Raw genomic sequence first — 13,918 nt, forward strand, 5'->3', positions numbered from 1 at the left:
CAAATTAGAATTAAAAACAAAAACACAAAAATTAGAAAAAATATATACTTATGAAGCCAAAGGTGCTCAAATCCGGTCAAGAACAAAATGGATAGAAGAAGGAGAAAAAAATTGTAAATATTTCCTGGGGCTGGAAAAAAATAACAATAGAAAAAGACAAATTAAAAAAATTAAAAGAGCAAATGATACATATGCTTGAACTACTAAAGATATACTAGCCGAAGAAGTTCCAATCAAAACGTTGAACGACATAAAATTGATAATTATTTAAAATCAAACAAATCACCCAAACTTTCAATCCCCGAACAACTGTCCTGCGAAGGTGCAATATCCATTCAAGAATGTGAAAAAGCACTATGTAAAATAAAAATTAATAAAGCACCCGGTACAGATGGCCTAACTGTAGAATTTTGTTATTTTTTTTTGGCCAAAAATTTGTTTTCTCGTATGTAACGCTCTAAACCAATGCTTCGAGATAGGCAATCTATCACATACCCAGAGAAGAGGTGTGATTAACCTTATCTATAAAAAAGGAGAGCATGATAATCTAAACAACTGGAGACCTATCACTCTCTTAAATGTTGATTACAAATTAGCTGCGTTTGTTTTAACAAAAAGAGTTCAAAATGTAATAAAAAAAATTGTAAATAATGATCAAAAAGGTTACATAGAAGGCCGCTTTGGCGGCGAAAATATCAGGCTAATAGAAGATTTACTTGAATATTCCGATTCTGAAAATTTATCAGGAGCCATTATAAGCCTAGATTTTAGCAAAGCTTTCGATACTGTAAATAGAGATTTCTTATTTAGTACATTACGTCACTTCAACTTTGGTCCATCATTTATAAAATGGGTAAATGTCCTATATTACCGCTCAGAATGTATTGTAGTAAACAATGGATGGGTTTCAAACAGTTTCATTACACATAGAGGCATTAGACAGGGCTGCCCACTATCAGCTCTACTTTTTTTCATGGTAGCGGAAATCATGGCCTTAGAAATAAGGAATGATAATTTTATAAAAGGTATTGTGATACCAAATAAAGAGAATCATATAAATGAATTGAAAATATCTCAGCTAGCCGATGATACAGTTTTATTTATTAAAGATGAATATAGTATTAAAAGAAGCTTAGATACAATAATAGATTTTGGAAAAATCTCAGGTTTACAACTAAATAAAGGAAAAACAATTGCCATGTGGCTAGGAAGATGGAAAATGAGGAAATGTAATCTTTTCAATATCAACTGGACATCTTGTGGTTTTAAAATACTTGGTGTATTCGTGGGCCATGATAAAGCTTTGTGTTATACAAAAAACTGGACCGAAAAAATTGAATCACTAAAACATATACTCAATTCTTGGCGAAAAAGAAATTTGACTCTATTTGGTAAAGTTGTAATCTTGAAACAACTAGCTTTAGCAAAACTGATTTACATGGCAAGTATTTTAACAACACCTGAATATGTCCTAAAACAAGTTGATAACATAGTATATGATTTTCTATGGGATAAAAAAGGAGAAAAAATAAAAAGGTCAACACTTATAAATGAATATTGTCATGGTGGAATAAAGGCACCGGATCTAAGATCGCAGGTGCAAGCACTACAAATATCATGGGCTAAACGTCTCTTTAACGACGAACCTTCAAAGTGGAAATACTTACCGATTATGTATTTAAATAATATCGGACCTCTAGATGCCCTTGAAAATATGTCTCACTATGATATAAAATGTTGTAAAGGTATACCTAGTTTTTATCTAGATGTATTAAATGCATTAACTAAATATAATGAAATTGTATTAAAATGGCCATCAGGCTATGATGAAATATTAGCCTGATAGCCTATCACTACTGTATAGAAACTGGATAAGATCCGGTATTAGAAAAATAAATGATATTGTTTTAGGTAATAGATTCATTAATTCGAATATGTTACTTGAAATTCTAATTTCAAAATCAAATTGGATAGCAGAATTTCACAACTTACTAAAAGCCATTCCACAAGAATGGAAAGACGTTATTAAGTCAAAAAATGAAAATACAATACAGGAAAAGGTTCTGCCTGCTACTAAATTATGTAAAATAACAAGTAAACAAATTTATAACTGTTTTATTAGAAATAAAGGTATAGAACCAATGTCAAATAAAATGGCAGTTGTACTTTAATACTACAATTGATTGGAAATTAACCTGGGAGCGTAAAATAAAATTAATAAAGGAAAACAAGCTTAAACAAATTAACTTTAAGTTACTACATAGGATTATTCCAACTAGAAAAAGGTTATGTATATGGAAAATTTTAAACATAAACAAATTTCCACAATGCGACTGTGTTGAAGATGATGCACATTTATTTTTTGAATGTGCGGAAGCAAATAATTTGTGGCTTTACATAAATGAGCATGCACTAACTAAATTCAATATCGAGGCAAATTTAAAAAATATAATACTTGGCACTGGAAATACATATGTAGATCATGTGTTTTCAATTGGTTTGCTAAGCATATACAAAGCTAATGTATTAAAACAACTGAATAAATGGAAATATGCCTCACTTTATCATCTCTTTATAAATGAAAAAAATATAAGAAAATACATATTATCAATGCTATAAACAACGATTATGTATAAAAATAATGAAACGTATTACTTACCTGAAAAACTGTATAAATAAAAAAATGTATGTTTTTTTAAACACTATCCATAAGGTATAGTATTATAAAGTTTATTTTAATGTATGTGCAATATTTGTATACAGTACTATAAAAAGATTGTTTGTGTGCTGTCTTATATTAACAACTTGTTCTATAATATTATTTTTTGCACGTAAAGTAAAGGCCTTTATAATTGATTAGTTGAATATCTAAAACAAATAAATTGTAGTTCACGATTCAGTTGAATCACTAAAATCACATTGTAGTTCACGTAAAAGTAAAGGCCTTCAATAATAGTTAAATTACTAAAACAAATTGTAGTTCACGTAAAGTAAATGCCTTTTAGTTGAATATCTAAAACAAATTAATTGCAGTAGTTCACGATCAGTTGAACCACTAAAATATTTGTATTTAATATTGAATGTCTCCACCAACGGCCATTTGCAGGAAGTGACGTACCCGGAAGCCAGTTGAACAACAGCGCGAGTGTGTGAAAATAACCCTGTGATATCCACAAATTTCGATAGGTAACGCTAAATTTTGTCGTTGTAAAAGACAAAAATGGAACAAAAGCGTAGTACTGAAAACTAATGTTATCAAATCTACATTTCGCGGTACATCTAAGATAGATAAGGTAGGTATCCAAGGCAGAGATTTATTCCGAAGTTTTTCCATTGTGCTCGCCTATGTCAGAATTAACCATAATTTTTATATAGATACAGTATTCAAAGTCTGATTTTATTAATCTTCATTTTTCATGTTTTTAGGGGACAATAGATCTTTAATAATTGTTTTCTTTCAATTTGAAGGTGGTTACGCCAACATCCTAATGTTTTAAACATGGTTTTCAAGAAAGGTGTGAAACGTGCCGAGATGTCAAATATCATTGATGTCTATGTGAATGGAACTGTTGGCCAGGTAATTAAATCTCTATTTGGGAACTGTTATTACTGTACAGTGATCGTGAACATATTTCAATGTGTGTGCACGCATATTTTTTTTGTGTAGCGTAGAATTATTTTATTTTTTATTTCTTTCGGTTTGTTATTTATTAACAATTATGCAATTATTTATAAGGATATGGACAAAGAAGTTTGGGAAAGTAAATTTGAGAAAGTGCCAGAAGAGCTGTCAGATAATGCACGTAAAGTATGGTTGTCCACACTTAAGGGTGTGTCTCTAAGCTCAGATGCATTTTTTCCTTTTAGGGATAATATTGACAGAGCTTACCAGGTATTGTTCTTAATTTTTTCTATTCTGTTTTTTTTGTTATTACTAGTAATAATCAATGATTGCTCATAGGTGCAGTTAATACATGTAAAAACCATTATAAGAACAACTTTAGAAAGCAAGTTAAAATACCATAAAAGTCTACGACAATAAAACTAGTGATACAGTAACTAAAAATATTTAAAAGGTAAAAATGTATGTTGAAATTATAAAATCAATCAAATGTTTTAATCAAACTCTAAATTAAGATATGTTTTAAGAGCATGTTTAAAACTAATATATGAATCACAGGATCTTATTGTACGTGGTTAAACTATTCCATAACCCTGTCTCCAGTTGTCCGAACATCTAATCATCCGATGACCTAAGTGAGCGAGCTGGTTGATAATAGGATATACGATTACTCATATAATCTGGTCTAGTATTCATTCGTGCTTTAAATATGTGTAATTTATATTGAATCCTGCGATGAACTGGTAGCCAGTGAAGAGAAGAACTGGTGTGTTCACTGCACTTTGTTCCACTGAGGACCCTTGTTGACGAATTTTTAAGTGGTCGTAACTTTGAAATGTAACCATTTGGAACTCCCTTATCCATTGCCATAAGAACATAATTTTGAATGGCAAGAAGAGTAGTTTCTGTACTGTGGCCTTTGCGATATGCCGACTGGAAAATTCAAAAAGATAATTTTCCTTTATATGCAATACCAATTGCAGCGACTGATCTTTCAATTAATTTGGAGATTAAGAAGTTAAGTTTGAGATTGGGACGATAATTATTTTTGACATGGCAAGTTAACTTTTTTAATTTTAATTTTTCTTTTATATTATTGATCGATTATAAAGATTGATTGATAATCCTAGTAACACATGTAACCACTTCATCCGTACATTGTCTCAAAAGCCACGTTGAAATTTCCTGCAGTTCTTAAATTCAAAGTTTGAATAAAATACAGTATCTTCATCATTTAAATATGGCCCAATCCTGTCATGACAGACGGTACTTCAGGCCCAAAATATTATTTAACTAAGCTAAGAACTTCTCTGCTACGGATGAGTTCTCTTGGGTTCATTTATTTGTTAAAATATTTGTATATAGTAATTTATAAACATCTGCAATTGGTTTATAAACTACTCTGCTGGTGACGATCATGTTGAGATCTTGAGCGTCACCAATTTCTTTCTAGCTGTCCTGTTTTTCACAAAGTAAGCTATCATATAAACCATGAGGCCTATGTCTGACAATGATCTTTTTTTGTCGTTCAGGAGCATGTTTGTCAAGAAGCTTTTGCAGTTTCTGTTGTAACATTGAGCAGAGTTTGTGATGTCTGTTAAATTCAACACATTTTTCAAACATTGACTCAGATCTGCTCTAAACATATCCATGTTGATTTGGCTATACTTCCTATATACGATTTCCCTTTTGAATGGTGGTGGTTTTTTTAAAGAAATGTCTCACAAAACACATCTAAAATCTGATAATCAACACTTACATTTTTGACAAAATCTTTTTTTCCTCAGTTTTATATAAGGCAAGAAACATTTCAGAATCAATAAAGTTAAAGGCGTGTCGAATTATACCTATCATTGAATTGGACCGTAGACTTTAAGTCAGAAGTAACAGTAGTACCTAAACCTTTTTTCTCTTTAGAGGTAGTTAACAGTGAGCCACCTAAAGAATAACTATGTTGGGGATTTATTAAAATATATACTGTAAACAAAATGACATTTCAAATTGAAACTTTGCAAAAGTTTAATTTATATTATGCGCTAACTTTCTGTAGAAAAAAAATTGCGTGTTTTACACAAAGTTACGCGTGGACGCGCATTTAAAATTTCAAAATGCGCAAAATTAATTTCTAATCGTTTTAAGCATGTAAAAAATTCCCACGCGTGCGCAAATTTTTACGTGTGCGGTGCGCACGTAGCATTACAAACATATTTTTTTCGTGTGATTTATGTTTTTCCAGCCTTTTCTAGTAATTTTACCAACTTTTAAACAATTTCGTCGAATTGGCCAATTTGCGCGCATTTTTGATGAAAAAGTTCAAAAATTCATCAAAATTATGCCTTTTTTTAAACAGTCGTAATTTCTAAACTGCACGGTCAACTTTTTGTGGATGACATTTTCTGGAAGTTGATGAGTTGTAGATATCGGATCATGTATTAATATGGCTAACCGGACATTGTGACGTCATCGTATGGCCACGCTAATATAAAATTTAGGATTTTTGTATCTTTCGTCATAGCTCATCACATTTAATAGAGCGCATCTCCACTTAACCGTTTTCCATTTTCACCCTGATTTTGATATTGTCTAGATCAATCAACTGTCTTTTGCATGAGTTAGAAATATTTTAATTTTTTTGACATCATCATGCCTAAAAATTTAAATTACGTGTGGCATTAATTTTATCTTTACAGTAAGTTTTAATCTGTTATAGCTCGTAAGAATAAAATGTGATAATTACGATTAAAACGTTTTATGGAAGCTATTGGATTTTAGATACGAAATCATGTGAAAATTTTGCCAATCGGATGTTGTGATGTCATCATATGGCCAGTTAAATGAAAAAAGTCGTATTTTCATCTTTTGCGTCATAATTCATTACATTTAAAAGAGCGCGCATCAATATTTCACGTATTCACATTTCTTCTACACGTTAATATGTTGTTGTTGAGATAATTTCCTTCCGAAATTGCTACCTAATTATTGGTTATTGATTTAAATTATTCTTGTAATACTAAACAATGTACAGCGGTTTGGTTTGCTGTAGCAGAGATTTAATAATATTCATTATTATTATTATTATCTTGTGTGCGAACACACACAAACAAATACATTATGAACAAGTAATTTAAAGACTATTGTCCCTTTAAAAAATGGGTTTTTTTTCAAATTTGTTGCTGAAAACAAAATTATTTACCTGAAAAAAAAATGTAATTTTAAGCACAATAGTTTTTGGTTAACAGTTTCTTTTGTCTTTGTATAAGTGAAATAATTAATTTTTTTTTACAGAAGTGAATAACTTTATTAAAAATGCAAAATGGCCTATTTAAAGGCTGATTTTATTAATCTTCATTTTTCATGAGGACAAATACATTTTTAAAGTGTTAATAACTATAATTTAAGAAAAAAAACATTTAAAAAAAATTAATATTCATAATTATTATATTTATACAATTTTCAGAGTGGTGTGGAATACATAGCATCACCTTGTGGATCAGCTCAAGATAAAGTGATTGTAGAAGCATGCAACGACCATTGTATTACATTAGTTCACCACAACATGCGTCTTTTCCATCATTAAAACAACAAGCTGCATAATTATAATCGTTCAGGCTTACTCTAAAAGCCTCAATGTACTTTCAATATTATTAAGTAAAAAAGTTAAGTACAGAACAGATTCTATGTGTATTTTATGGTTTTTTTTGCTTTGCTTTGTTAATTTCACAATAAAAAATTACTTCCACCTATATTCAAGTATTTTTTTAATTTCTTATATGCTACTACATGATTATTAATGAAAAACATTTAAAAAGGCCATCTGTGAGGATAGCTATAATTAAAAACCTTTTCCCCTATTCATTTTGTTTAAAAAAATATATTTAGGTTCCAAAAATATTATACAAATATGTTTTCAGAGTCTTCGTAAACCAAATATTTGATTTTGGATGTGATTTTTAGCGTACTTACATTTTTGTGTAATGTAATAAAAAACCTACCCACTTTAGACAAGTTCTATTTCCTCTGAAATATGGTGTAAGAAGCATTTTTGGGTAGAAGCTGGGATCCACTTGATTTAGGATATTTCGACCTCGCTGATTACGAATATGGCGGATCCCAAGCGAAATTCGGCCATCTAAGCCCTTAATTTGCATGCTTAAAAATGGCGGCCATTTTTTATAATTACCCTATATCTCGAGAACCACTAGTCACAGATAATTAATTTTGGTGTCAAAATGTTTTAAATATATGTTTTTATATTCACTTTAATGACACATTTTCTCAAAAAATGGATGCAAGTCTTATTTCTGATATTTTGACCTTTGACCTTGATTTATCGTATCTCAGTAACCAAAAATCGGAGAGACACGAAATAGGGCTCAAATTGTTCAGAAATATACATTCATATTTATTATAATGAAATGTTTTTACAAAAAATGGCCGATTCTACAACTATTGACCTTTGAACTATTAGTCAAATATAATATTATAATTAATATAACTTTGAAAATTGTGGTCTTATGAATCTTTTTTTCTTTTTAAATTGTTTAAAACATGTGTGTTTCTATCCAGTCTAATGGCACATTTTGTACAAGAATGGCCGATAGTATGGTTTAAATCTATATATATATATATAATTAGTTATCCGCTTGGTATACCAAGCGGATAACTCCTTGTTATTGTATGGGATCAATAGTTTTTTTCTGTATTATTCTTGGATCCTTCCTTCCTTTTTGTGAGTCGCGTTTCTCTAAAATGTGTAAACATAACATTTCATAACTTTGACAACATATGGGCATTTACGTGAAGTTGTGCACCTCCTATTTTTGAATGACGTCATAGTTGCGCAACGTGACTTACGCGCAATTTTATGAATTTCAATGATTGATTATAGATTAAAAACCAAAAGTCATTTAGTATTGACACTTTGACAAAATTTAAGTCATATCAGGGGCAAACTTTCTACGGATTAAAAATGGCATGTTTCACAAGAAGTTACGCGCGCACGCGCATTTAAAATTTCAAAATGCGCAAAATTAATTTCTAATCAACTTTTTATGCGTTTCTTGTCATTTTGAGCATGTCAAAAATTCCCACGGGCGCGCAATTTTTTACGCACGCGGTGCGCACGTAGCGTTAAAAACATATTTTTTTCTCTTGAATTATATTTTTCAAGTCTTTCCTAGTAATTTTGAAAACAATTTAGACCTTTTCCAGTTTAAATAACGCCATACGAACACGTTGAATTAGACAATTCGTGCGCGTTTTTTATGAAAAAGCTTAAAAAATCGTCAAAATTATGTCTTTTTTTAAACAGTCATAGTTTCTAAAGTAAACCGTGAACCGTTTATTTTTATTACAAAATCTAGAAGTTGATGAGTTGTAGATATCGGATCATGCATCGATAAGGCTAAAAAAACATTGTGACGTCATCGTATGGCCACACGAATGTAAAAATTAGGATTTTTCTCTCTTTCGTTATTGCTCATCACATTCAATGGAGCGCATCACGCTTATCTGTATTCCTTTTTCTCCTAAATTTATATATTGTGTAGGTCAATCAACTTTCTTTAGCATGAGATAAAAATATTTTAATTTTTATGACGTCATCATGCCTAAAAATTTTAATTACGTGGGTCATTAATTTCATCTTTACAGTAAATTTTAATCTGTAATAGCTCGTAAGAATAAAATGTGATAATCACGATTAAAACGTTTTCTGGAAGCTATTGGATTGTAGATACGAATTCATGTAAACATTTTGCCAATCGGATGTTGTGACGTCATCATATGGCCAGTTGAATAAAAAAAGTCGTATTTTCATATTTTGCGTAATAGTTCATCACATTTAAAAGGGTGCGCATCTATATTTTACGTATTCAAATTTCTTCTACACGTTAATATGTTGTTCCTGAGATAATTTCCTCCAGAAATTGCTATTTAAGTGTTTCATTTTGATACCGTCGCCATGTTAAAAATTGGAATAAATGGCGGGTCCCGTAATTTCACCTATTCTACACTGTATGTAATATGTATACAGATTATACTCTTTGCATGTATATACTATATGACACAAATTGACAGAATTCAGCACTAACAGCATATCATATTCTTCAGTTCTTGTCATAATGCCATAATCTTTATCTGTGTGCAATATTCCAACGTATGACGTGCACGTGGCGTTTGTCGTTGTGCGGATAACTAACTCGTCAAAGTGACGAGTTTCATGTCTAGTTTAATGTATAGTACGTTGTTTCTTTTTAAATGTATTTGAAAACTTTTCTTATGGCATATATATAATGTAGAAGTTTTTCAGTTACAATTTATTACTGTTTCTATTATATTGTAATCGATTATTATCCCAGTGCCTCGGTATACGGTCTATTTAAGTACTATAAAATAAAAAACACATGACAACTTTGTAAAAGCCAACAAATTTAAAAAAATAAAGATATGTAAATTGGGTTTTAAAAAAGACCACTGACCTCAGAATCAATTTCATTCATTCATTCATTCAGGCTTATCGCCTGACTTTATTTACTTTAGGCCTCTGGCCCCTAGTAATTAACAAAATAATAATTACATTGAAAAATAAAGCAATTTATGGTCACAAGATAAATGAATTAATTAATTTCGTTCTCTAAGCAAAACATATATCTTAACTTATAAGCATGATAAATATATTTAGATAGATTAGCAATAATTACTGGATCCTGTGATGACATTAAACGGCAGAATTTAAAAGTATTTGGATTTTCAAAAAATAAAGAAGGTATAAATTTTTTTCTGATTTCCTTGTAACGAGAGCAAACCGTAACAAAATGATATTCATCTTCAACTTCATTTATATTACATATTTTACATAACCTATTGCTGCGCTCTATTCTTTTCCATCTTCCCTTTTCTACCTCTAGTTGAAGTGTGCCCAGTCTTAGTTGACTTAAAGCTCGCTTATATCTAGTATCAAGAGTCTGTAGTAAGTATCCATCTACTCCGAAATTGTTTTTGAACATTTTATAATATCTTAATTTTGAAGAATTATTTATGCTTTCATGAAAGGATTGGCGTTCCATATCGGTTAGCCTTTCTTTTATTTTATTAATTATATAAAATTTATCAAGGACATTATTTTGTGAAAACCATATGTTTCCATGACCAATAGAGCATAACATATGCTTTACATCGCTTCCCTTTGAAAAAAAGCCGTATACGATCCGTATACGCTGAAAACGTATACGACGTATACGGATCGTATACGATTTCACTGTTTACATTATTTCCACTCTGTTGCTCCACAAAGAGTTGGCGTCGTATACGTTTAGCATACGTAACGTATACGTTGTTTATTGATGATAAGAATATCGTATACGGGACGTATACGAATCATATACGAACAAACTAGGCCATTTTATAAATTATAATAGTAAGTAGTAATGAGTAAAATAGAGCTAAATAAAACATTTAGATTGTCATTACAACAAATACGTACGTAGGCTGCCTCTCTGGCCTAGCTAGCACCAGCCACTAGTCTAGTAGTAGTATTAGTAGTATAGGAGCTAGGACATAATTAGACCATATTTATTTCTATTTATTAGATAGCCTAGGCTACCGATAGAATTCAAACAACGTTTTTCGCAAGTCAATAAAATACGCTAAACAGGTATACTACTATTAGGTAGGCCTAGAAAGGACAAGACAAGGGGCCATTTTCACGATGTTGTTTGCAGTTTTCCTTTATAAAATATGACAGAGGTCAGTAAGTTCAGCCGCCGACGACGACCGAGCGTCGCTCGGTTGCCTACAGTTGCAACTCGTGGTCGACTCGGCTCTCTGGTGGCCAATCATGCATATCATCGGGTACGTCGTTCAATCTTCTCAATTCGTCACACCACGTGCGAGCTTTGGGTGGTCAAATTACATCGTTTATGTTAAGCGATATTATTCCGCGACATGTGTTGTAGTATAGCATGGAGATGGAGTAACAATAATTTGGCAAATAATGCCGAAGAGGAAAACCATGATCCAAAACAGAAGTGGGATGTGTTGATATGTACATTAATATTATATAATAATAATTATTTAACGATGAATACAATCGGATTTTGAATATGAAGTTGAATTAAAAAAAATTAAAAACAAAATTAGTGGTTATAGTAAATACAATTATATCGAATTTCAATTTTTTCCCGGTTAAGCGAATTGAATTGCTTTCATTTATCTCAGCGGTATTTCTGCTTGGTGATTAAAAAATCATAAAACATGTCTTTAAAAAATAACCACCCTCAACTGTAAATAACAAATTAAATAAGTCTACTAAACATTGTTGATTTCCCATGGACCCAACAATACCCCCAAGATTTCATTCATAATTGTTTATTTGTAACAGTTTATTTTAAATCCTTGTCCTTTGTTAATTCAATTGTGTGACAATTAAATTAGATTGTACATGCTGATGCTGTATATTATGTAAAAAGATGAGTCATGTTTATCAGATTCTTGAAAAAAATCAAAACTTTGAATTCTCTCATTTAGAGTTAGACTCGTACTACATTAATTAAAATGATAAACAAATATCCAGCAGCCGTGTGTACAGAGGGGGCACAACAAAACTATTAGCTACTAATATTGTACACAATTTATTACATCCTTTTTTAAGTAACACATATTCAATATTATAGTAAAACGTCTATACGTTAATACGTAGTTACGAGGCGGTATCCTCGCAACTAGGCCTCATAGTTGTTTACCACTCCAACACATATGATATGAATAAAGCCTATCTTATTAAATAGTATCTCGCGCCCGCGCATATGCAACAAAAAGTTACAAAGGTTCACTTATTTATATTAACGATTTTTTTTTTTAATTTACGAATTAAATAAATAAAAATATAATTAAATACCGCTTGGCCTGTCAATGATGGAGGCATAAAAATGGGGGCGTGGGGTACCTTTTTACCAGGGAGATGTAAAATAAGTATTTAACATTTACCTGGTTTTACTACGTTTGCGTATAATTTATCATTTGGATTTTTTAAGTTACATGTAGGATATGTTAAATTGTATTTATCAGTGACAACTCTAGGAAATTTACAGCAATTAGTTCTGATGCCTAAATTAGTAAAATGCTAGCGTCAGAGCTTCTTTTTTTTGTATTTTTGGCTATTGAATGTTTTGTTGGCACCCCCTAACTCTGCAACGATGATATCCATAATGCGTCATATTTAATTTCTACTAGCTAGAGTAGGTTATTATAATAATACAACCAATATAACCAAATCTAATATATGGGGGAAAGCTAGCTAGCTTATTTTCACAATGAGTGTACCACAGACTCTTTTCCTTGGCGTATTTTTCCCAGGCCTAGTTACTCTTAGTTTACTAGAGCTGCTACAGTAGCTAGTTACTGCATGTTCGATCTATACAATTACAATATGCCTATAGCCTAGCTAGCTAGAAGTCATCGAATTTACTATCTACTTTGGCCTACTGTAACTAGGCCTACATCCCATTTTTTTATTTTTTATGGCGAGTTAAAACCCGTAGCAAAAAAAATTCCGTTTGATAACAACAATGATGATTGAAAATGAATGAAATCTGATCCATCCATGTGATGCATGCAATGCAGCACACACACCAGGCACGTTTTGGGCGAATTTATTTGGATCATTCCATATATATAATAGGGAGCCACATGTATTCTACATTTTTATTACATCGTAATTTATGGATTTTACTTAGTCGTTTTAAATTTAATATACTGCGGGTCCAATTTAATATTTATTTATTTATTTCCAAGTACATTAATATTAATTAAAGCACTTTCAAATTAATAACAGCACATTTTGTATGATTCACTTATTAATGGAACGTACCAAAGGTAAAGAAATAGCAGAGGGGATAAACAAGACGGAACAGCCTGGGTGGGTTTTTATGCTTGATAGAAAAATAACGTCTTGTAAAATACAGCACCAATTTTTTTCATTAGCGAAAACTATGAACTAAATCATCATAGGGAATTTAATGTACATATACCGACTAAAAAAAACAAACAAATTGTACACTAATTATTGAAGTCAAGATGCTCCTGCCATCGTAAACCATGCGTAAACGTATGCTATCGTCGTCTTGTAAAAAGAGGGACAGTCCCTTTTCGCTTGGTAATATGATGCAGTTTGTATACACGCGTACTCGTATCGTATACGGATCGTATACGGATCGTATAATTAGGAAATTGTTTATAAATGATCGTATACGGTTCGTATATGTTTATTATGCGGGCAGGAACTTCCGAATTGACGTA

At 31.2% G+C, this 13,918-nt stretch overlaps 2 protein-coding genes across 6 annotated transcripts in view; one reads left to right on the forward strand and one right to left on the reverse strand.

Moving 5' to 3' along the window:
* Positions 1-7,367, forward strand: part of LOC144844639 (bifunctional purine biosynthesis protein ATIC-like) — a 77,202-nt gene extending 69,835 nt beyond the window's left edge. The window contains exons 14-16 of the mRNA XM_078701646.1: positions 3,469-3,577; positions 3,737-3,892; positions 7,080-7,367. Of these exons, the coding sequence (XP_078557772.1) occupies positions 3,469-3,577; positions 3,737-3,892; positions 7,080-7,199 (385 nt within the window). The 3' untranslated portion in view covers positions 7,200-7,367. The remainder of the gene's footprint in view (positions 1-3,468; positions 3,578-3,736; positions 3,893-7,079) is intronic.
* Positions 7,368-10,108: 2,741 nt separating this feature from the next.
* The window catches only part of LOC144845038 (fas apoptotic inhibitory molecule 1-like), a 40,334-nt gene continuing 36,524 nt past the window's right edge, over positions 10,109-13,918 (reverse strand). For all 5 annotated transcript variants that reach the window (XM_078702190.1, XM_078702183.1, XM_078702198.1 and 2 more), the window contains one exon: positions 10,109-10,806. The gene's annotated coding sequence lies outside the window, so the exon portion shown is untranslated. The remainder of the gene's footprint in view (positions 10,807-13,918) is intronic.

The sequence above is a fragment of the Antedon bifida genome, chromosome 1 (assembly GCF_963402885.1).
Source record: "Antedon bifida chromosome 1, ecAntBifi1.1, whole genome shotgun sequence".
NCBI classification, from domain to species: domain Eukaryota; kingdom Metazoa; phylum Echinodermata; class Crinoidea; order Comatulida; family Antedonidae; genus Antedon; species Antedon bifida.